The sequence below is a fragment of the Prunus avium genome, chromosome 3 (genome assembly GCF_965620075.1).
Source record: "Prunus avium chromosome 3, drPruAviu1.hap1.1, whole genome shotgun sequence".
Classification (NCBI taxonomy): Eukaryota; Viridiplantae; Streptophyta; class Magnoliopsida; order Rosales; family Rosaceae; genus Prunus; species Prunus avium.
Window position 1 is genome coordinate 7,954,994 of NC_142286.1, and position 22,578 is coordinate 7,977,571.

The 22,578-nt window shown below is 39.3% G+C and overlaps 6 protein-coding genes and 1 non-coding gene across 9 annotated transcripts; 5 read left to right on the forward strand and 2 right to left on the reverse strand.

Annotated features, from left to right (window-relative positions):
- The first annotated feature begins 936 nt into the window (after positions 1-936).
- On the forward strand, positions 937-4,686 carry LOC110767465 (zinc finger BED domain-containing protein DAYSLEEPER-like). Its single transcript, XM_021971009.2, has 2 exons — positions 937-1,197; positions 2,437-4,686. The coding sequence occupies exon 2, from the start codon at positions 2,459-2,461 to the stop codon at positions 4,457-4,459; it is 2,001 nt and encodes a 666-aa protein (XP_021826701.1). The 5' UTR covers positions 937-1,197; positions 2,437-2,458; the 3' UTR covers positions 4,460-4,686.
- A 314-nt stretch (positions 4,687-5,000) lies between these two features.
- LOC110767429 (Pentatricopeptide repeat (PPR) superfamily protein) lies at positions 5,001-7,549 on the forward strand. Its single transcript, XM_021970966.2, is given in 2 exon segments — positions 5,001-7,166; positions 7,169-7,549. Coding segments are annotated over 2 exon segments (2,274 nt in total). The 5' UTR covers positions 5,001-5,123; the 3' UTR covers positions 7,400-7,549.
- Positions 7,550-8,494: 945 nt separating this feature from the next.
- Positions 8,495-10,220, forward strand: LOC110767427 (Hus1-like protein). Of its 2 annotated transcripts, XM_021970964.2 has the most exons (3): positions 8,495-8,710; positions 8,984-9,603; positions 9,685-10,220. In XM_021970964.2, the coding sequence occupies exons 2-3, from the start codon at positions 9,012-9,014 to the stop codon at positions 9,969-9,971; spliced, it is 879 nt and encodes a 292-aa protein (XP_021826656.2). In that variant the 5' UTR covers positions 8,495-8,710; positions 8,984-9,011; the 3' UTR covers positions 9,972-10,220. The 2 variants fall into 2 exon arrangements, with proteins under 2 accessions (XP_021826656.2, XP_021826655.2); XM_021970963.2 differs by having other exon boundaries at positions 8,984-10,220.
- Positions 10,221-10,658: 438 nt separating this feature from the next.
- LOC110767454 (protein FAR1-RELATED SEQUENCE 6) lies at positions 10,659-13,775 on the reverse strand. The gene is made up of 2 exons (XR_015834609.1): positions 13,522-13,775; positions 10,659-12,768 (listed from the first exon to the last, which is right to left on the reverse strand). It is a non-coding gene; the product is annotated as a protein FAR1-RELATED SEQUENCE 6 (transcript).
- Positions 13,776-14,672: 897 nt separating this feature from the next.
- LOC148295539 (protein FAR1-RELATED SEQUENCE 6-like) lies at positions 14,673-17,418 on the reverse strand. 2 transcript variants are annotated; one of them, XM_088251170.1, is made up of 2 exons: positions 17,262-17,418; positions 14,673-16,987 (listed from the first exon to the last, which is right to left on the reverse strand). In XM_088251170.1, exon 2 carries the CDS (start codon positions 16,953-16,955, stop codon positions 14,952-14,954), a length of 2,004 nt encoding a protein of 667 aa, XP_088107296.1. In that variant the 5' UTR covers positions 16,956-16,987; positions 17,262-17,418; the 3' UTR covers positions 14,673-14,951. The 2 variants fall into 2 exon arrangements, with proteins under 2 accessions (XP_088107296.1, XP_088107295.1); XM_088251169.1 differs by having other exon boundaries at positions 17,123-17,417.
- Positions 17,419-19,940: 2,522 nt separating this feature from the next.
- LOC148295540 (uncharacterized) lies at positions 19,941-20,669 on the forward strand. The gene has a single exon (XM_088250512.1). The coding sequence runs from the start codon at positions 19,941-19,943 to the stop codon at positions 20,667-20,669; it is 729 nt and encodes a 242-aa protein (XP_088106638.1).
- Positions 20,670-21,270: 601 nt separating this feature from the next.
- Positions 21,271-21,983, forward strand: LOC148295541 (uncharacterized). Its single transcript, XM_088250513.1, has 2 exons — positions 21,271-21,424; positions 21,526-21,983. The coding sequence occupies exons 1-2, from the start codon at positions 21,271-21,273 to the stop codon at positions 21,981-21,983; spliced, it is 612 nt and encodes a 203-aa protein (XP_088106639.1).
- The last annotated feature ends 595 nt before the right edge of the window (positions 21,984-22,578 follow it).

The following is a 22,578-nucleotide window of genomic DNA, read 5'->3' on the forward strand; positions in this document are numbered from 1 at the left end:
GGGGCGGGTCGGGGAAACTGTTCACCAATGAAAGCGGGGATGGGGAATCCCCGATTTAATTATTGCAGGTATGAAGGCGGGATGAGGGAAAAATGCTTAACGATAATGGGGATGAAAATGACATACCCACCCCCAATTTGACCCAATGTTGTTATTTCCACCCCATTCATATCTTCCAACCCATCTTATTTCTTCACTCCTCATTTTAAAGTTTATTAATACACTCATCCCACCCCGCCATCATTTCAAAAATGTCCCTACCCCCTTCCCATTCGTCCTTCCTTTCCTTGGTAAAAAACAATGTGAAAAAGTAGGATTGGGGAGTGTTTACTCACTTGTAACGAGGAAGTCATGAATCAAGAAAAAAATTAATATAGACAAAGAATGAATTGGAATTGGATGAAGTACTCCTTGTATTTAATCTAATAATTCTAAGTTCTTATCCAAATAATATCATCTTTTCGTTTGTTTGTAAAAAACGATGTGAGGAAGTAAGATTGGTGAGCGTTGTAAGTAAATAGGGAAGGCATGAATCAGGAAATCAGTAATATAAACAGAAAAGAAATTGGAATTGGATTACCTTCTCTTTCTAATTAATATAATAATTTCAGGTTCCTATCCAAATAAGTAAAACATGCCATAAAAGTTAAAAAACAAAAATGGAAAGTGAGTAAATCCAACCTTTTGACCAAACCGTAGGGCAATGTCAACACATGGTAAAAGCACGTGGCGGACTCCAATTGGTCCTCGAATATAACTTTCCTTTCCCTAGCCGTTTCTTACTCTCCACGGCAAAACCAGACTCCTAAGCCAGGTGGGGTCCATTGAAACGGACGGTCCAGATCAAGCCAAGTGAAAGTGGGCTCTATGTACGACCACACGGATTGGTGTAATGGACCATCACCCATATTTATATAAAATGGACCCCAAAGCCGCAAACTAAGTCAAGTCGTTTCGTTCTCGTAATCCCAAAAACGCACAAAAAGGCCTAAAAGCTCATAGCCCGAACCCTAATTTCAGGTTTAGGTCCATTAGGGTTTATCGGCCGAAAGCTCAAAACCTTCCAGCTGAAGCCCATCAACTTCGTCTTCTTCGTCCCAATTTTGAATTTCTTTTTTTTTCCTGACTCGAAATTAACCAATATTCAAATTTGGAGTTGCAGAGGCGGGTTCTTCATCTTCGGGGCTGCAATTTAGGGTAAGAAATTTTTTCTTTTTATTCCGTCTTCGGTTTTCTGAAATTTTGGATCTTGAACTTGTTGGTTACTCGCAGATTTCTGGTATTTTTTTTTTCAAAAGGTTCACTCTGATTGTTCTGAATGGTTAAGCTCTCTGGGTTCTGTTCAATTTAAAAGAAAAATGAGGGCTTTATGTTGTTCAATTTGTGTGGCTGTAAGCATATATGTATTTGAATGTGTTTCCGCTTACCTAAGCTTGGCGTGAGTAATTGTGTTTTTAGAGTTTAAGTTTTTACTTTTGGTTGCAGCAGAAACCCAATTACCTTTTACTTGCTTTATTTAGGTTTTTTTTTCTTCCTAAAATATGCAAAAACACAGATATAGCTGCAGTCGCGAAACTTCAAAAGCATCCTCGCGTTTTAATCTGTTTTTGGTAGTATATATTTTCAAGGTACAATTGCTTTTCAGCGTAAGACAGTTTGTACTTTTAGCATAAGGTACAAGTCACGTGCAGCAGGGCTCTGGTCTTTTTTTTTAGGTCGAAGGCTCTCCTTGTCTGTAGTGGGCATTTTCTTTTTCAGGCCCATAATGAAACGCATATCATGATGTCACGGTGGTAATTTAACGCCTAAGTTATATAGCTACTCCTACTCGGTCTTGGTTACACTGCCTTAGCCAAAAAAGAAGAAGATTATAGCTCTGTTTTTAGCAGTTTTTAGTTTTTTCTTTTAAATTATTATTTTTTTTCCAGAATTTGCAAGTTTGTATACATATGTAACTGTGATTCATAATTCAACTGCATACTTAATAACGTCTTGTGGAAATTCATCATTCAATTTAAAAAGTTGTGCTCATGTTTTAGGTGATGTAATGATGGGAAGAATTATATCCCTGTGGTTCATTGTTCTGCTTTTGGTGATGCATTTTGCATCTTTATGTTGAACCTAAGTACCTAATACTAGCCCAATATGCTATTTTTCAGACTTATTTAAATCATCTTTATGTTCATGTAGGTAAATCTTTTGTCAACTAACAGGCTCTGATAAGGACTTTGGTTCCCATTAATGTTAAAATGGATCTGTATTGGCACTCACTTTTGTGGGTCTGTTAAAAGAATTTCATATTACTTCCTTTTCTGAATTCTTGTTCTTTGATGCTGAATTTGGCTTGTGTTCCTCTGTTACTGGTAGATCAACCCGGCGTTTTCATTTGCTTGTGACATCTGCTTATTCATTCATTATTTTCTCAATCTGTTTTAGGACTTCACCTGCTTACTGGGAGATGGATATTCCTACTACTCCAACTGATAATAATGGGTTACCCAGTTCAGAAACCCAGACAAACAGGCGCAGGAGAAAGAAGTCTATTGTTTGGGAGTACTTCACAATTGAAACTGTTGGGGCTGGAAGTACTAAGGCTTTCTGTAAGCAGTGCAAGAGATCTTTTGCTTACATTACTGGTTCAAAGCTCGCAGGCACAAGCCACCTAAAACGACATATTGCCTTGGGAATCTGCCCAGTAAGTCGTCAGAAAAATCAGATGACTCCTTTTACACCAGGCTCCAAGACTGGTGCTACTGATGCACCAAAACGACGATCCAGAGCAAATTCTGGATATGCGAGAGTCTCTTTTGATCAGGAACGTTGCAATCATGACATTGCTAAGATGATAATTATGCATGGGTATCCACTTCACATTGCGGAACAACTAGGATTCATCAATTTTGTTCAAACACTTCAACCACAGTTCAATTTGGTAAGCGGGAACACTGTTCAAAATGAATGCGTGGGTATTTACCTTAGAGAAAAACAAAACCTTTTGAATCTTATCAGTGGAATTCCAGGAAAGGTCAGCCTTACAGTGGATTTGTGGACTTCAAATCAGAACCTGGGCTATGTATTCTTAACAGGACACTTCATTGATGATCACTGGAATTTATATCGTCAGATTCTTAATGTTGTTATGGTACCATCTCCAGATTCAGGTGACACTTTTAGTCAAGCTATTTTGACCTGCTTATCCGATTGGCATCTGGAGGGCAGGTTGTTTACCCTCACACTTGACCAATCCCTCTCTAATGAAACCATAATTGGAAATCTTAAAGGGCTCCTTTCTGTCAAGAACCCACACATGCTCAACAGTCAGTTATTGCTACGAAATTGTTATGCTCGCGTTTTGAGTAGTCTTGCATGTGATGTACTGGTGGCAATGCGTGAAACAATTGCAAAAGTTCGTGAAAGTGTCAAGTTTGTGAAAACTTCAGAATCCCATGAAGAAAAGTTTGTTCAGCTGAAGCAACAACTTCAAGTTCCTAGCACAAAGAACCTTTCAGTCGATGACCTAACTAAATGGGACACAACTTATCATATGTTGGTGGCAGCTTGTGAATTGAGGGAAGTATTTGCTTGCTTGGATACATATGATCCTGATTACAACATAAATATATTGTTGGAGGAATGGAAGCAGGTAGAGACTCTATGCACATACTTAAAGCTTTTGTTCGATGCAGCCAACATTGTAACTGCCCCAGTGTACCCTTCAGCCAATGTATTCTTTCAGGAAGTATCAAGAATTCAAATGGAACTGATGCATGCAGCCATGAGTGTGGATCCCTTTGTCAGCTACCTGATGAGACCTCTGTATGAAAAGTTCGACAAATATTGGGAAAACTGCTGCCTTGTTTTAGCAGTTGCTGTTATTATGGATCCGAGGTACAAAATGAAAATTGTAGAGCTCGAGTTCAACAGAATCTATGGTGAGAATGCCGAGACATGGATTAGGATTGTTGATGATGGCATTCATGAACTGTTCCTTGATTACATGATGCAAATGCTTACTCTACCTGAAACACCAATGGATGAAGGGAATGACAGCATCATCAAAACAGAGGCACCTGAAGAAGCATCTCAGGAGGGGTCTCTGCTGTCTTCTGTGGATGGGCTCCAAGATTTTGAATTGTACATATCTGATATCACAGGTGGCCAGCAAATGAAGTCAGAACTAGATCAGTATCTGGAAGAGGCCTTTACGGATCGAGTGGAAGACTTCGATGTTCTGGTTTGGTGGAGACTGAACAGAATTAAGTACCCAACTCTCTCTAGGATGGCTTCTGATATTTTGTCGATATCGGTGTCTACCGTTGCCTCTGACTCTGTGTTTGACACTGAAATAAAAAGAATGGATAGTTACCGGACTTCATTGGGTCCAGCAACTCTTGAGGCCCTTATCTGCGCCAAAGATTGGCTTAAATATGGATCATTCCCACCACCTCCAGCACTTTAAGTTTCTGATAGTTATGTTCTCAAATTGGAATTTTAGGCATAGGTTTCATTTTGTTCTTTTAGGTAGATCATTGGTAGTCTCATTTTGATGGGTTTAAGATGTTAACACAATGCTAGTTAAATTTTGTTTTTCCTCCATCATAGGATGCTTACAGTTCCAAAATTTTGTGTTAGTATAGCAATTGTTTACATTCTTGGATTAGTAAATCAGCTGCAAGATTTGGCCCATATTCTTCCATTGGTTCTGTTATCTTCCTACAATGCTGATTTTCTTTACTTCTTGCAGCTTTATGTTATGATCATTCAAGAGTAGTAAATTTCTTTTTACGTTTTCCTAATACTTTTTGAAGCCATCCAATTCTCCTGGGGATGAAATTGTAGAGTTACTGATTCTTTTACCTTAGTAATTCTTGTTAAAAATATGTTCTTAAAAAAATAAAAATTGAAAGGGACGGTTTTGAAAAGATGTCCTCCCCCATTGTTTTGTTCATGATATATAATGATGGTGTCTTTTTCTTCATATTGGTTTACTTTAAAAAGAAATCACATCTAACAGGATTTGAGCCTATGTCAATTTGTGTGTACATATTTGACTTCATCTCTGGACAGTTCATCATATCAACGAGAAAAACAACCCATGCAACATCTGATGCTTTTCTCTTTGTATGACATTCTTTCTTGCCCTCAAAGTCAAAACTCACTGGCTCTACTCACCTTTAAGGTTTTCAGTTCATCATTCTTTAAAGTCCATGAAAATGATCTCTATGGCTTCTGTGGCTCCAAACCACTTCCCCACACACACCCACCTTCAGTCTTTTGAAAACCCACCAGTTACTCTCTTTGAGAACTGCAAGTCCATGGACCAACTCAAGCAAATCCATGCCCAAACAATGAAAACAGGCCTCACAGCACATCCAATGGTGCTTAACAGAATTATAGTCTTTTGTTGTACTGATGAATTTGGCGACATGAAGTATGCCCGTCGGGTGTTTGACACAATTCCTGAACCAAGTGTTTTTCTTTGGAATACCATGATGAAAGGCTATAGTAGGATACGTTACCCTGATTATGGGGTTTCTATGTATTTCACAATGCAAAGGTTGAGTGTCAAGCCCGACTGCTATACGTTCCCATTCTTGTTGAAGGGATTTACACGTGAAATTGCTTTGGCATGTGGCAAAGAGTTGCACGCTTCTGTGTTGAAGTATGGGTTTGATTCTAATGTTTTTGTTCAAAATGCATTGGTGCACATGTATTCTATTTGTGGTTTAATTGATATGGCACGTGGGGTTTTTGATATGATTTGTGAGAAGGAGGTTGCTACTTGGAATGTAATGATTTCTGGGTACAATAGAGTCAAGAAGTATGATGAATCCTGGAAGCTCTTCAATTGCATGCAGAAAAAGGGAGTATTGCCCACTTCAGTTACTCTTGTCTCAGTGCTATCAGCCTGCTCCAAATTGAAGGATTTAGATGCCGGGAAACAGGTTCATAAGTGTGTCAAGGAGTGCCTGATCGAACCCACTTTAGTTTTGGAAAATGCTTTGGTTGATATGTATGTAGCTTGTGGGGAAATGAATGCTGCGCTTGAAATTTTTGAAAATATGAAAACTAAGGATGTAATTTCTTGGACTACAATTGTTAAGGGGTTTGCCAATTCAGGACAAGTTGATTTAGCTCGAAACTACTTCGATGAGATGCCAGAAAGAGACTATATTTCATGGACTGCAATAATAGATGGGTACCTCCAGGTAAACCGGTTCAAAGAGGCATTGGAACTTTTCCGCCAAATGCAGACTTCATGTGTAAAACCAGATGAGTACACTATGGTAAGCATTTTAAAAGCCTGTGCACATCTAGGAGCGCTTGAACTAGGAGAATGGATAAAAACCTACATTGACAAAAACAAGATCAAGAATGACACCTTTGTTAGAAATGCTTTAATAGACATGTATTTCAAGTGTGGAAATGCTGAAAAAGCTTTGAGGGTTTTTGATGCGATGCTTCATAGGGACAAATTTACATGGACGGCAATGATTGTTGGCCTTGCTACTAATGGACATGGTAGAGAAGCTCTTGGCATGTTCTCTCGGATGGTAGAATCTTTGGTAACTCCAGACCAGATAACTTTCATTGGTGTTCTCTGTGCGTGTACTCACTCTGGCATGGTAGATGAAGGAAGAAAGTTTTTTGCTAGTATGATCACCCAACATGGGATTGAGCCTAATGTTACGCATTATGGGTGCATGGTGGATCTTCTTGGCCGAACAGGGCATCTAATCGAAGCTTTTGAGGTTATACAGAATATGCCAATGAAACCGAATTCAGTTGTGTGGGGAGCTCTTCTTGGTGCTTGTAGAATGCATAAAGATGCAGAACTGGCTGAAATGGCAGCTAAAAAGATGCTCGAGTTGGAGCAGGACAATGGGGCTGTTTACGTTCTCTTGTGCAATATATATGCAGCTTGCAATAAATGGGAAAATTTGCGTGAAGTCAGGCAAATGATGATGAATAGGGGAATCAAGAAAACCCCCGGTTGCAGTTTGATAGAGTTGAATGGTATTGTCCATGAGTTCGTAGCTGGGGATCGGTCACATCCTCAATCCGAAAAAATCTATTCCAAGTTGGATGAAATGATCAAAGACTTGAAATTTGCAGGGTATTCGCCAGATACATCGGAGGTTTTTCTTGATATAGGGGAGGAGGATATAAAGAGAATGCAGTATGCAGGCACAGAGAGAAGTTAGCAATTGCCTTTGGACTGATCAGCTCAGGACCTGGTGTGACAATTTGAATCATGAATAATCTTAGAATCTGTATGGATTGCCACAGCATGGCAAAGTTGGTCTCCAAGGTTTATGATAGAGAGGTGATTGTTAGGGATGGAACTCGGTTTCACCATTTCAGACAAGGCTCATGTTCATGTAAAGATTATTGGTGACAGTTTAATAAAAGATAAAGAGTATATAACTTGGTGATTTAACTCTCTCTCTCTACCGAATATCTGATGTTCGAATGATTGTAACATTGAGACGTGATAATTTCTCTGGCATTTGCCATTGATAGATAAAGCCTTGTGCATTTCCTTTTCTTCAATCTCTATCACTCATGAAGAAAATACAATCATCCCATCATTCTCCCATTAACGAAAGTCTCATCACTATTTTTAGTATTGATGGAGGTGGAATAAGAGGGATTATCGCTCGAGTTATATTCATTATCCTAGAATATGAGCTTCAGGTAAAAGGATCAAAACCAAAACTATATGTTTAGTGCCATTATTAATTATGAGCAATATATAGTTACCAAACTTAGTTCACCAAACAATGTTTCATTCATTAGAATATATGAGTCCAATATCCATTTTTGTTAGTTGATAACATGTTATAGGAACTTTTAGGATTTAATACAGTGGCATGTGTAACACACGGTTCCTATATAAATTTTAGGAACATTTTGTTAGCAAAGGTTAAATTTAATTTCAATATTTTTTAATAATCAAAATAGTATTTTTCCTGCAGTAAAAGTAAAATAAAAGATGTAATGTTGATATTTAAACCATGTTTTTCTCAACTCTTAGATTAGATCCAAAGGTAGCTAACCACAACTTCCTTGGACTATAGGGGAGAATGAGAATGAATTCTTAAAACGAGAAGTAGTACTTTTATTATATTGACCCACCCACCCACCCAATCTCTATTACGTTCCCCCTTAGAGCACTTCCACCTATTTGCCATGGCAAAGGATAAGGGCAAGTAAGAGCAGTTACTGTTCACTTGAATACTATATGCCCCAGCAATTTTTTTTTGTGCTTTTTCACCCATTGCTATGGCAACCCAAGGACAATTACTATCCACATCGAATTAATTTTATTTATATATATTAGATTAATAAATAATTTTTTTTATAGGTATGTATAACCTTTTTTTTGTTTTGAATTTTTTGGTAATTTTTCAGAATTTTTTTCGATTTTTTTTTAAAAAAAATTCTTCGCAAACTTCAGCGCGCCTATCCGCTGGAGCTGATTTTGGGAGACTTGGGGGAGCCTTTTACGCCTACCCATTTAATTTATCACCCATCCCAACTCTTGGAATCTATTCGTCCAAAAAAACCCTCTCCGAACCCAATATCTTCCAAGAGACCAAGAATCATGTGGGCTCATCAGCTATAGCATTCTCCCTCATGAGCCCTCGATTGCTCGTCTGCTGTCGGCGGTCAGGTACTGTAGTGTAGCAGCGACGTCGTCTATCAGGTAATGTTCTCTCCTCTGGAACTGAGTCGTTAAATCTTTCCTTCCAGATCGATACCGTACCGCGATTGGGTACGCTCGATCCATATCGAAATTCGTAGAGGGGTGAGCGAATTAGGCAACTATGGGTGGAATAAAGGAAATAAAAGAATGGGCTTGCATATATAAAAACTATGGGTGGAACCTTCTTAAGATTGCAATTTTAATCACATTCTGCACTGATGAATAAATGCACTAACCCTTCTTTGGCTTGCCTTCAATCCTTTTCTTGAGAAGTGAGACAGGAACAGAAAAGTATAGAGAGATGAAGTTCAAGGCATTTCTTACGGAGAATGGTGTAAATCTTTTGGAAAAGAGGTTCCTACCAGCACTAGACAAGATGGGAAAGATATGCCATCTCTACCTCAATAGAGACCATGCTATCTTCCTCCACAACCTTCTCAATGGTGATGGAGTTCAGTCTATTGCTCAGTTTCGCAAAGAAGCTCTTTTCGATGACTATCGTATCTCCAGCCAGAATGAGGACCGCATTGCCTTTGCAGTGGACATTTCTCTTCTCCACCGTGCTCTTCGTAGTAGTGTCAGCATCTGTACTGAGTTTGGAAATGGGCCTACCGCCAATCGTCTCCAGATTAAATTGGTTAAGAAGCTGCCTCCAAATTCTACTCAACCAATGCCTTTCCTTACTTTTGAGACCAAGGGTTATAAATCTGCTGTAATTCAGGATGTGCCAATCTCAAAACCTTTGTCCAGAGCTCAGGTTCTTGAACTTCAAACTGCTCTTGATATGGCTCAAGATTTGCCTCAGACTCTGGTTCAGGTTCCGGATTTGAATCAGTTGCAGAACTTTGTGGATCGGATGAGGCATGTGGGCGAGTTGCTCAATATTTCCATAAGCAAGTATGGGGATTTACACATTCAGATTTCCACAACATTAATCACACTTGGTGCTGAGTTTCAGAAGCTGTTGGTCTTAGGTGAAAGAGCTGATGCTCCATCTGAAGATCAAAACCTCAGTGCTCAGACTCGGTCAGCAAGGGCGATTTTGAGGGGAGATGCTCAATCTGTGCAAGTGAGTGTGAAGCATTTTGGCAAGAGCCTTCAGTGTCACTTGGCTAAGCCGGATTGCGCTTTCTATGGGATCGCTCCGCAAGGTGCTTGCTTGACAGTGATCTTCCAGTTTTTCATTCCTGGTTCCCATCAAATGGACAAGTCAATCAGTCTACATTGCAGACTTCCTGTACTGGACCAAGGGTCAGGTTGAGGGACTTAGGTGGGTTTGCCATGCATGGTTAAGCTTCAGAACTTTGGGTTAAATAGTCAGTTTGATAAATATCTTGACAAATTGATTCTGATTTTTGGTTTGAGTAGCTGTACATGCTATTGTTGTATTCTGCCAATGACATTTCAGACCCATGACTCATTTTCTTTGTGAATATGCACATCCCTTTACAAACTGGTTGTGGAAGTTTTGGTCATGACATGATGAAATGGAAGGAAATGCCTACTTGAATTGTTATGAAAGCAAAAATATAACGTCAAATAGTTGCAAGGATAGATGATTCTTAGCACAGATTGCTGTTATTCTGTATTTACATTTTGGTGATTTGAAGCATCAAGCTACTGTATAATTGAAGCTCCAAGATTTAGAATGTCTGCTGCCTGCCACATGTTTGACAAAATAAAGATCCAATTTAACAGGTGCCTTTAGAAGTGAGTGTTTATAACATGCTTGAAGCATCTGATCACAAATGCAACCATGAGAACTATTGAAAAAACGATCTTCTAACAATTTGCTCTTGAATAAATTTGGTGTGTGGGATTTACTTTAATTTCATATTCAGACCAAAACACAATCTGAATTTTATTACTCTCCTTATTGGGGGATGTGATTTGTGTTTTCCATGTCATATTCTTTCGGTTCTATTCAGCTTCTACCAAACAAATAAAATGGGAGAAAAATGAGAGAAATTGTACAGAAATTTGCAGCTACAAAGAGATGGCGCCTTAATGTAATGTGTTACACCATTCATTCTGTACATAATTTCTCACTTACAGGGCAGGATCCTCTGTAAGACAAAGCTTGTTCAAGATCTCATCCAAAGCCCCGAATGCAACCTTGTATCGGTCTTGTGATTTCCTCCCTTCTTCCACAACTTGCACAATGCATTTATACAAATGGTCATACCTGTGAACTGGGTTATTAATGTCAATGCCACTGCAGCTATGATCAAAAATGTAATTGCGTTTAATATCCTTTCTCCATCGCGAAAGGACGTATTGAGCCGGGATCTCCTCCACGCCATTTTGGTTAAGGACTGAAAGTGTGTGCCTGCACAAATATCCCCTCAAGTTGAACATGCCACAGATGCAAAGGACCTCCATCTCAGATGGATTATACAAAACCTCATAGTCTCTCACCTCTTTCCTATTTCCATCAACTTCAGTTTGTTCCTTCACTATGTATGTTATGACTGGCCCATCAGGATTTAACTGACTAGTGCTGAAACAAGAGTACATTCCTTCTACCTCCGATTCAAACTTCCTAAGAATGTCATTAGTGTACACTTTGGCGAGTTGCAACTCAAAATAGCATCTTGACTTCAACATATAACTCGAATTTCTTGAATCCAAATCTGCCAAGGCTTCCAGCCGATGATGCGTTTGCAGAGCTTGATCATACTTATCTAAAAATTCCTTTAAAGGAGTATCTTTATGAAGAAATTCTTTGAAGTACGAAGAGACAACCTCACTTGGTTGCACAGGGGACATCCCTGCCAAAAATATATCCTTCAAATATACTGGAACCCACCGCTTCCGATCTTCAAATAATGCTTGAAGCCATTTATGATCTCTAATTCCATGGCGCTGGACCATATCCTCCCAAGCTGCTTCAAACTCCTCCACCCTCAGAGAGTAGTAAACTGCTCTACTAAAAGATTCTTTAATTGCTTCATACTCAAACAATCCTCCCAAATTTTCTGGAATCTTTTGCATTATATGTGATAAGCAAAGACAATGAGAAGCTCTAGGGAAAACATCAGAAATGGCAGTTTGCAATGTTCTGCATTGACTAGTAATGATCGCTTGAGGAGGGCGTCCCAATATGCATGTAAGCCAAGCTCTAAACAACCATGTATAGGATTCAACTGTCTCACTTGCAAGTAAACCACAGCCTAGCAGCACAGATTGTCCATGATGATTTACTCCAGTAAATGACACCAGCGGGACTTCAAACTTGTTTTCCAAGCATGTAGTGTCAATGGCAACTATATCACAGAAATAACTGTATGCAACCCTTGTCCTCGCATCAGCCCAGAACAAATTTCTCAAGCATCCTTTCTCATTTAGATCCACCACATAAAAGAAGTTTGGATCCATTAGCTGCAAGCGAGAAAAGTAATTCTGAACTGCTTGGGCATCTCCTTCTTTAAGCTTCAATTGATTGGAGTAGTCAACTCTATTCCCAGATTCTCCTTCATCAACATCTATGCTTCCATTACCCTCAGAATCAATGATCACTGTTCGAAATAGCCTGATCTTTTGCACTTCTTCAGCAGTATCTAACTGCAATGCTCTTTTAGTTCCAACACCTACGCTCTTGTGAGATTTATAAAATTTTCCACTTGCTGGACTAATCAAGTGGTTGTGCTCAAGCTCAACTTCAATAACTCTCCACCTGTTCGAGTCCATTAACCTAAACTTTATCATTGCTGGACAACCGGTTCTAGTTTCTGGCCTTGGGCGATTTGCTTCACTCTTCTTTTTGAAACCTGCGCTACTGCAGCTAAGTTTTCCTCTGTATCTTTCCTTGCTCTTTCTATACCACGTATTGCTCACCCTAACCCCAAATCCCTGTTGCTTGGCATAGCAATTGTAGAAGTAATACACATCCTCGTAAGAATCAAATTCCATTCCAACAACAGGAGGGAGAGGGTTCTCTCCTTGAATAATGCCAGTTTGACTGATAAATTCTGTCATTGCACAGTCTCCTTCAATCTCAAATTCATCAGCATCATCATCGCCCGCTGGCTCCGTGTTCAGAGAAACTTCATCCATATCTAAACAGACATAAAGCCAGGAAACCGGTTAACAAGGAAAGGAAACGCCATACAAGAATACGTAACAATAAAGTCGAAAAACCAGGTACACTTAGCATAAATCCTCCACTTTCCAACTCTCAAAACTAATCTCTCAAACGATTTACTAATAGAATCAGCTACCTTCATTGAACATTTGAATAAAAATATTCAAAGTTAGTAAAAATATACTGATTTCTTTACTATCCAGAGCACTAGACCCTACAAATCTGGGGTTTGGTCCTTAAAAACAAGACACCCAAGAACTAATCTTGAATTCTAAAATCTGCACTGTTATTAATTGGAAAAACAAACATCACTTCAGCTTAAATTTCTGGGTACTGTTCAGTAAACTTTTTCTCACATTGTTTGAAAGTTGAAGCACCAAAAAAGGCAAAAAGGCCAACAGCCCTTTCTAGATTTTCCTCCATTTTCTCAGCAATCAACCAAGGTACAACTTTTTAGTTGTTTTGACAAACATAAGTTAAACTTCACTGAATTTGACAGTGAAAATCGATCAAACAAAAAGGAACTAACAAAATAACACTCTTCCCAGCTGAGCCCATTACACAACCAGACAAATTTGAGTACTACTTGATATACATACAAATAACATTCAGAATTTTGGCTTCTTTTCTCGAATTCTTCATTTTTCTCGGAAACAAACAACAGAGAACAGAGCAGGTGAATGCTTTGGCAAATTGAATTAGAATTCCATGAGTCTTCAGGGTTTACCTGATCGGAGAGTCGCGGGAGAGTTTCCGGAAAATCGGCAAGTACACTCGCTCAGCAAAGAAAGTGGCGCGTGACGTACAAAGTGGCTTAGCCCGATCGAACTGAACTGAAGGTTTTTTTTTTTCTGAACTGAACTGAACTGAAGTTTGATATGGGGGTAAAATATAAAAAATGCCCCTCTATGGTTTCTTTTGCCCTTTCGATAATATCATTGGCCTCCTTCCTGCCGGGTTTGGGCGTTTTGTTCTTGTGCCTAATTTTACTAAAGACAAACTAAACTATAACTTGAATTTTTTATCATTAAAAAAAAAAAAAAAAAAAAAACCTATGACTTGAATTCTGTCTTCTTTTAGATTCAACTCTCTCCTCCTCTAATATCTAATATCGCTTATATCTATCTATATATATAAAGCAAAAGGCAGAGAATAGTGAAACATTCAAAATACCAGAAAATACCCTTGGTTAATGCAAACATTAAGAATTTGAATTATTAATTAAATGAGAATAATATGGTAAATTCACACTTTTTCATATTAAAAAAAATTAAAATTAAAAGAAAAATCGGACAATGGATCCTATTTTTATGGAAAACAACTATCCATTATCTTTTTTAATTCTAAAATAAAATTTAAATTAAAAAAAAAAAAAAAAAAAAGCCTCTCGCAGGCGCGAAAGCGCGTGCAGAGAGGCTAGTATATATAAAACATATATAACGAAAGGACAAAATCAACATTTTATATATTTCGATTTTCTTGATATGTTCTCGTATGTATAAAGCTAAGCTTTATTTAAATATGAAGTTATAGTTAACAATTTGACAACATAACACAAACAATCACAAAAGAGAGTCATGTTCTATGCTACATAACCCTACTGAGGCAAGAAGTCATCAAAGAGCTACCCAGTTTTTTTCTTTTTTGGTTTCATTTGGGTTGTAGAAGTTCTATATAAGAACTCAGGCAGCGACAGAGCTCTTTTTGGGCCCTGAAGCTTTTTCTTTTTGTGAGATACTTTGTCTACTTATATTTTTCACACTAACTTTATTGAGAGAGGCCTCTAATAAAATCCAATTTCTCTCCCCAAATATAAAAAGACTGGTTTGATGGTAAACAGGCACAGAAGGCAGCTGTGAGATCTTGGCTAGCCAAAAGTGAAAACAAAGACTGGTTCATATCTATTGTGCAAAATTGCATGGACAATCACAGTACAGTTCTTACTAATGTGAATCTCTGACTGCATAGATAGAGATGAGGAAAAATACATACAAAGCTGACCCTCTCATGCTCCCTACTTATATATGGTATTGGCATTCTTCACAGATAACAGGTTGAAGCTATCCTTTCCGCCGTCGGATGAGAGAGTGCGAGGAGGAAAAGGTATATAAAACTAAATTCATAATTACAAAAGATGTCGCACCAAAACATTACAACTCATTCGTGTTTGTCCTCTACATCATGAACCCTATTCAATGACTCTTCAAATGCTTGCAATGCTACCTTGTAATGGTCAAGAGAAATCACACCTTCCTCTACAATTTGCAAGGCACTTCTATATAACTGATTGAACCATTGCATGCGGTCGGTGTCATCAGCATTACTGGAGCCGTGATCTGGAATATATATACGCTTGAAATCCTTTTTCCATCGCGACAAAATGTACTTGGAAGGGATCTCCTCCACTCCATTAAAATTAAGCACACACAATGCATGTCGACATAAATACCCGTAGAAGTTAAAGCAACTGCAAATGCAACGAACCTCGCCTGCTGTTCTGTTGTACAGAACTTCATAATCTCTAATCTCTCGCCTATTTCCCTCAACCACAACACGCTCCTTGACCAAGAATATTATGATTGGTCCGTCAACGTGTAACTGTGTAGTGCTAAAACAAGAATACATCTCCTCCACTTCAAATTGAAACTTCTTGAAAATTTCTCTTGTGTAAACTTTTGAAAGCTGGAACTCAAAGGAACATCTTGTTTTTAAAGTGGGACTTGAGCTTCGTGACTCAATATCTGCAAGAGCTTCTTCCTTATGCTTCTTTTGCAGAGCCAATTCATACTTATCAAGAAATTCTTTCAGTGGAGTCTGTTTGTGCACATATCTGTCAAAAAATGGACTTACGGTTTCACCTGGACGTGCAGCTGACATTCCAGCAAAAAATGTCTCTTTCAAATAAACTGGAGCCCACCGAAATCGGTCTTCATATAAAGAACGAAGCCACTCATGATCACCAACCCCAAAACGCTGAATCATGAATGCCCATGCTGCTTCAAATTCAATCACCTTCAGAGTTTCATAAACTGCTTTAATCAATGCCTTCCTAATGGCATCATAGTTGCGCAATCCTCCTAATTTTTCTGGAACTTTTTTAATGATGTGTGACAAACCAAAACGATGATGGCATCTTGGAAATACCTCTGCAATTGCACTCTGTAAAGCCTTGCACCTGTCAGTAATAATTGTTTGTGGAAAATGTCCTGATACACATGTAAGCCAAGCTCTGAACAACCAAGTATAAGATTCCATCGTCTCCCCAGCAAGCAGGGCACAACCAAGCAATACTGTCTGCCCATGGTGATTTATCCCTACAAATGCCACAAGTGGGATCTCATATTTATTTGACAAATATGTGTGGTCAAAGTATATCACATCAGCAAAATAACCACAGGCTGCCCTACACCGAGCATCCATCCAGAACACATTCCTTAACCGCCCATCATCATTGATGTCCATCAAGTAAAAGAAGTTCGGATTAGTCAACTGCATTCGGCAAAGATAGTTATAGATTGCTTGTGTGTCACCCTTTTTAAGGTTCAACTGATTGGGATGATCAGGAAAATTCCTGATATCTGTTGGATTCGAATTTGAGGCCCCATCGCCCCCTGAATCTATCACCAGTGCTCGGTACAACTTAATTGTTCGTTTTTCTGCATCTGAACTTGACTGTGACTTCCTTTTCATTCCACTTCCCACCTTCTTAATTGATTTGTAGATCTTAGCACCTAACAAATGGTTATGTTCAAGTGTAACTTCAAGTACCCTCCACCTCTTGGAGTCCACTAACCTCATCCTTAACATTGCAGGACAGCCAGTTCTTGTTTCTTTTCTTAAACGGTTTACATCTTTAATTCTTTTGAAACCCTGGCTGCTGCAACAAAGTACTGCACCATACTTCTCTCTACTGTTCCTCTTAAACCATGAATTCTTCACTCTAACACGAAATCCCACTTCCTTAGCATAGCAGTTGTAATAATTATAAGCATCATCATAAGACTCAAATTCCATTCCAACAGCGGGGGCAACAAATTCCTTTCTTCCTTCAAGGACACCATTTTGAACATCTAATTCTGTCAGGACACCATCTCTATCAGTTACAATCTCATTGCACTCACCATCTGGTACTTGCTCAATGTTAGCAGAGGCTACTTCCATCCGAAAGACAAGTGACAAATTCAGAAACCAATCTACACAAAAAGGCAAAAACAAAGAATCTTATATATATTATTCGGCTAACACTAAATACCATCCAATCAATTGTCCAAGACTCCAAACACAACTTCTAATAAAAACAACGCTAGATCAAACTAATAAGTACTCACTTTAACCATCAGAAACATAGTTGCCTAATTCGCTCACGCCCCTATGAATTTCGATCTGGATCGAGCGTACCCAATCGCTGTACGGTATCGATCTGGAACGCAAGATTTAATGACTCAGTTCCAGAGGAGAGAACAGTACCTGATAGACGACGTCGCTGCTACACAACAGTACCTGACCGCCGACGGCAGACGAGCAATCGAGGGCACATGAGGGAGAGTGCTATAGCTGATGAGCCCACGTTTGATTCTAGGTCTCTTGGAAGCAGTGGCGGATCCAGGATTTGGAAGTAGAGCAGGCAGAACTTACACGTTGTATAAATACGGGTACAAATATGCTGATACAGAAAATTTCCAAAAATGTATGGCACCGATACAATGATTTAAAATAATATAAATAGCTAAATCAATATTGCATCCATGTTATAATCATCCTAAAAAAAATATATAAATCAAATGCATTTTGATTTAAAAAAAGGCTTATTATCACAAAAGGTCCCTAAGGTTTACGAAACTATCAGATTGCATCCTTAATGTTTTTTTGTGTCACTCGTGGTCCTCAAGGTTAGTATGTATAATCACAAATGGTCCTTGCCGTTAGGTTCCGTCAAAAACTCCGTTAGTTTGCTGACGTGGCATATATACATATCACAAAACATCCCTAAGGTTTACACATCTATCACAAATGGTCCTTGCAAATTTTTTTAATTTTTTAATTTAAAATTCATAAAATTTTGGTTTTCTTTTTTATATTATTTAAAAATATATATTGTATTTTAAATACATATGACACTATATTTTTGAAGATGTGGGCTCCACATATATGCCACACCAACAAACTAATGAAGTTTTTTAAAAATAATTTAAAATTCATAAAATTTAAAAATGAAAAAATCATTTATATAAGGATTTTAACCTTAAGGACCATTTATAATCCCTAAACCCTTGGTTTTTTTCATTTTTAAATTTTATGAATTTTAAATTATTTTTTAAAAACTCCATTAGTTTGTTGATGTGGCATCTATGTGGAGCCCACATCTAAAATAATATAGTGTCATGTGTATTTAAAATACAATAAATATTTTAAAATAATTTAAAATTCATAAAATTTAAAAAATAAAATCAAAATTTTATGAATTTTAAATTTAAAAAATTTGCAGGGACCATTTGTGATAGGTGTGTAAACCTCAGGGATGTTTTGTGATATATATATATGCCACATCAGCAAACTAACGGAGTTTTTGACGGAATCTAACGGCAGGGACCATTTGTGATCATACATACTAACCTTGAGGATCACTAATGACACAAAAAAACATTAAGGATGAAATCTGATAGTTTCGTAAACCTTAGGGGCCTTTTGTGATAATAAGCCTAAAAAAAAAGATTAATACATGTAAAAACAATTACAATCTATTGAATCTATTCTAGTGTTCAAGAAATTGGGTGTCCAAACAATTTTATTCAATCCAAAATAATTATAGAATTCAATACCACTCATATCTAATCATGTGACTCTCTGCCACTTTTATCCTTCTTTCTCTCCCCTCCCCTCCTTTTTTTTTTCTTCACTTTTCCCTAGGCTTGTCGATTCCTTCTCTCTCTTTTCTATATTTTTTTTTCTTCTTTCCTTTCTCTTTTCCTTGGTCTTGTTGCTTCTTATCTAACTATTTTTATTTCCTGACCATTTTCGGGTAGGCAGCTGCCTACCCAAAACATGGCTAGATCCGCCACTGCTTGGAAGATATTGGGTTTGGAGAGCATTTTTTTGGACGAATAGATTCCAAGAGGTGGGATGGGTGGCAGTGACATCCAGCTCGGGCAAGGGCCCAAGGCAAGATAGGCTTTGAAGTTTGCAAAGAAATTATTTTTAAAAAAATTGAATTATTTTTTGAAAAATTATCAAAAAATTCAAAAAAAAATTTATGCATACCTAGTAAATTTTTATTTATTAATCTCATACAAATAAATAAAATTAATCTCATGTGAATAGTAGTTGCCCTGAGTTGTCATGGCAATGGGTGAAAAAACACCCCCCAAAAAAAAATGTTGGGGCATATACCATTCAAGTGAACAGTAACCGCCCTTATTTGCCCTAACCCTTTCTCATGGCCATAGTCTAAAATATCGATAATATCAACAAAATATCGAGGATATTATCATTTTTTCTGGTCACGGATATTTCGGAAAGTATCCATACACATATCGTATAAATATCGATAATATTGGGACATATCGATGTTGATAATTTCGCTCACACTTCAGCAATATTTTGTCAAAATATTGCTGTAATATCGAAAATATCGATATAATGGAAAAAAGGGGAAGAAAAAAAAAACACACAAAGCACACACTCAAGAGGGATTCGAACCCCTGCCATTTCACTCCTCCAACGCCTTAACTACCATGTTGCTTATGTTTTTGTGATAATACGCAAAGGGGAATTCTATGTGGTACTAAGTCACTCATGTATCTTACCATGCAATGTATAAAGTGTAAAATATTGTAGTAAATAATTATATATAAATGATTATGGTGCGTCTAATCTTCTTTCATTATGTCAGAAAGTCCCTTCCTCCTAGGTTAGGGTTTTAGTGCCGCCAGTCTCCAGTACAGGTTGGTTAGGGTTTCTAAGTGATTGCTTGTGGTTCACGGCTGCTTTCAACGGTGTCTATTTCATCACACGTACAGTGTGGAATACGGCGGAACTATTGTTCAAGCGGGTTTTGGGTGTTGCCTTCGGCGTACAGAGGGAAGCACTTTTGTTCAAGTGGGGTTTGGGTGTTGCCTTCGGCTTACACAGGGAAGCATTGAGTGGATGATGGCGACTGTTGATGAACTGGTATCAGGTCTCACCTCTTCCTTGGCAATTTCAGAATCTGAATCAGTGGAGGTTGTCGGATTAGAGGATCTGGGAAACTTGAAGGCTGAACGGTTCTTGCTTGTTGGGAAATTGCTCACTTCAAAGGCGTTTCATAAGGAGGCTTTATTTGGCACGTTGAAGAGGATTTGGCATACCAGGGAGGAGTTCACTGCGGTGTCTCTGGACGACCCCAAGAGGTTCTTGTTCTCTTTCAAAACAGATTTCGATAGGAAGAAGGTGATGAGGGGCTCCCCTTGGACTTTTGATAGGGCGCTGTTGCTACTGGCGAGCACTGATGGTGAAGTGGATCCTATGTCCGTTTCGGTGGATTCGCAAAGTTTTTGGGTGCGTGTGCGCCGTATTCCGCCGATTTTTCTGACCCCGGCCATGGGAGAAAAACTAGGTAATTTTTTGGGTACGTTCTACATGGTGGATCGTGGCTTAAATGGAGACTGCTTGGGGAGCTTTCTACGTATCAGGGTGGGTTTGAAAATCAATGAGCCGCTGAAACGATGTGTCACACTGCGTTTGTCGGCAGATGAACCGGCAAAACAGTATGAAATCGAATATGAGCGGCTCCCGTATTTCTGTTTATATTGTGGGGACTGGACCACGTGGGTGCTGCATGCAGTGTCAAGGCCTCAGGGGCTATTGAAGTTGAACAATACAGACGGTGGAAAACGATAATGAAGGATGTGTATAGTATCCGGGCAGAGAATCAGTTAACAGGCCAGCGGCTAGGTTTGTTTGATGACGAACCTCAAAAGGATGACACGGCTTCGATGCCGTCCAAGTGTACGGGGGTGGTTCGATCCTTCGACGAGGCCTTTGACGGGCAAGGAATGATGGAGATGGATAATGGGATGGATTGCCCCTTGGCGCAAGTCTTTAAAAGGCGTCGAGTGCACAAGGAAAAGGAGGTCACGGTCTCCTCACAAGGGGCCGATGGTGATGTGGTTGGCCACAGGGAAGGTAGGGTGCATCTGAACCAAGGGGTCACTGAGGCTGCGAGGTCGGATATGGGTCCCCTGCAGCTGGATGAGGATATCTCACAGATTCTTCATACTGCTCCAAGGCGTTTGGACAAGGGCAAAACAGTTTTGGGGTAAGATATCACTGCGGCTTCTGCTATCTTGGGGCCGCCAACCTCATTCTGCAAAGGTAGTATACGACGTGGCTTTCAGCGAGGCCGTGCCAGGCCTCGGGGGAGTCCGGTGATGACTGATAATACATCTGGTGCTAAGCGCACACCCGTGATGGGTCCCGGGGGTCGGGCCCATCACGAGCAATGACAATCTTATGCTGGAATGTTCGGGGTCTGGGCAACCCACGAACATTCCGAGCTCTGAGATTCCTTCTCAGAGATAAAAAGCCTCGTATCATCTTTTTGTCGGAGACCAAAAAGACGGTGCGCCAGATGGAGTGTGTGCAACGGCAGTTGGGTATGATGGGGTGCTTCAGTGTGGGAAGAGAAGGAAGGGCAGGGGTTTAGCTTTGTTATGGCAACACGGAGTGGAAGTATCTATGCTTTCTTCTTCTTCAGGGAATATTGACGCTATTTTAAAGGGTGTGGATATGGAGACTTTCCGCTTTACTGGGTTTTATGGTAATCCTGAAACGAGGTTACGACGGCACTCTTGGGATTTGCTACGACGAATTGCAGGGACTGTTCAAGGGCCATGGCTTGTAGGTGGGGATTTCAATGAAATACTTGAGGCTCATGAGTACTTGGGTCACCGTTTCCGACCAATGTCACAAATGAGGGCCTTTCGGGAAGCTTTGGAGGAGTGTGGTTTGACAACTATTCGGTTTCAGGGGTATAAGTTTACATGGTCTAACCGGTGGCAAGGTGATGGGAATGTAAAGCTTCGGCTGGATAGAATGGTGGCTAATGGTGACTTTGTTAGGACCTTTCCTGAGGTCACAACGCATCATCTGAATTCTATGGTGTCTGACCATCTCCCTTTGTTGTCATATTTGAGACCAAGTACGGACGCATAAGCGGTTTTTGTTCGAGGAAATGTGGACTACTGTTGAGGGTTGCCAAGATGTCATTACGCATGCTTGGGAGTCTGAGACTGGAACTGTTGTAGAGAAATTGAAGGCATGTCAAGGGCCTCTGCGGACGTGGAATAATGACCATGTAGGCCGAATACCCACAAAGCTCCGAAGTCTGCAGCGGAAGTTAGATGACACCCAAAGCAGAAGGTCTTCTCCAATAGTTGAGGCTCAACAGAGAGATATTTGTAGGGAAATGGATGTGTTACTGGAACGAGAAGAGATGTTGTGGAGGCAGAGATCGCGGGTCTCATGGATGAAATATGGGGACAAAAATACTAGATTTTTCCATGAACATGCAAAAATGCGGGGACGACGGAACCTAATTAAGACTATTGTAGATGATCAGGGGATATGGCGTACATCTACGGAAAGTATTGGCATTGTTTTTTGTGATTATTTTCAAGGCTTGTTTGCTTCAAATGGACTTTATGAGGCAGGGGCAGTCACTGAGGTGGTCAAACTGATACTCACTCAATCTCAAAATTTGCGCCTCAACCAAGTTTTCTTAAGGGAGGAGATCGAAACTTCTTTGGGT

Excerpts from the sequence above, each read along its gene's own strand:
- LOC110767465 (XM_021971009.2), top strand. The coding sequence starts at position 2,459 with ATGGATATTCCTACTACTCCAACTGATAATAATGGGTTACCCAGTTCA.
- LOC110767427 (XM_021970963.2), top strand. The coding sequence starts at position 9,012 with ATGAAGTTCAAGGCATTTCTTACGGAGAATGGTGTAAATCTTTTGGAA.
- LOC148295539 (XM_088251170.1), bottom strand. The coding sequence starts at position 16,955 with ATGGAAGTAGCCTCTGCTAACATTGAGCAAGTACCAGATGGTGAGTGC.
- LOC148295540 (XM_088250512.1), top strand. The coding sequence starts at position 19,941 with ATGGCGACTGTTGATGAACTGGTATCAGGTCTCACCTCTTCCTTGGCA.
- LOC148295541 (XM_088250513.1), top strand. The coding sequence starts at position 21,271 with ATGACAATCTTATGCTGGAATGTTCGGGGTCTGGGCAACCCACGAACA. Across the intron at positions 21,425-21,525 it reads GTGTGTGCAACGGCAGTTGG|GGAATATTGACGCTATTTTA; the intron begins GTATGATGGGGT and ends CTTCTTCTTCAG.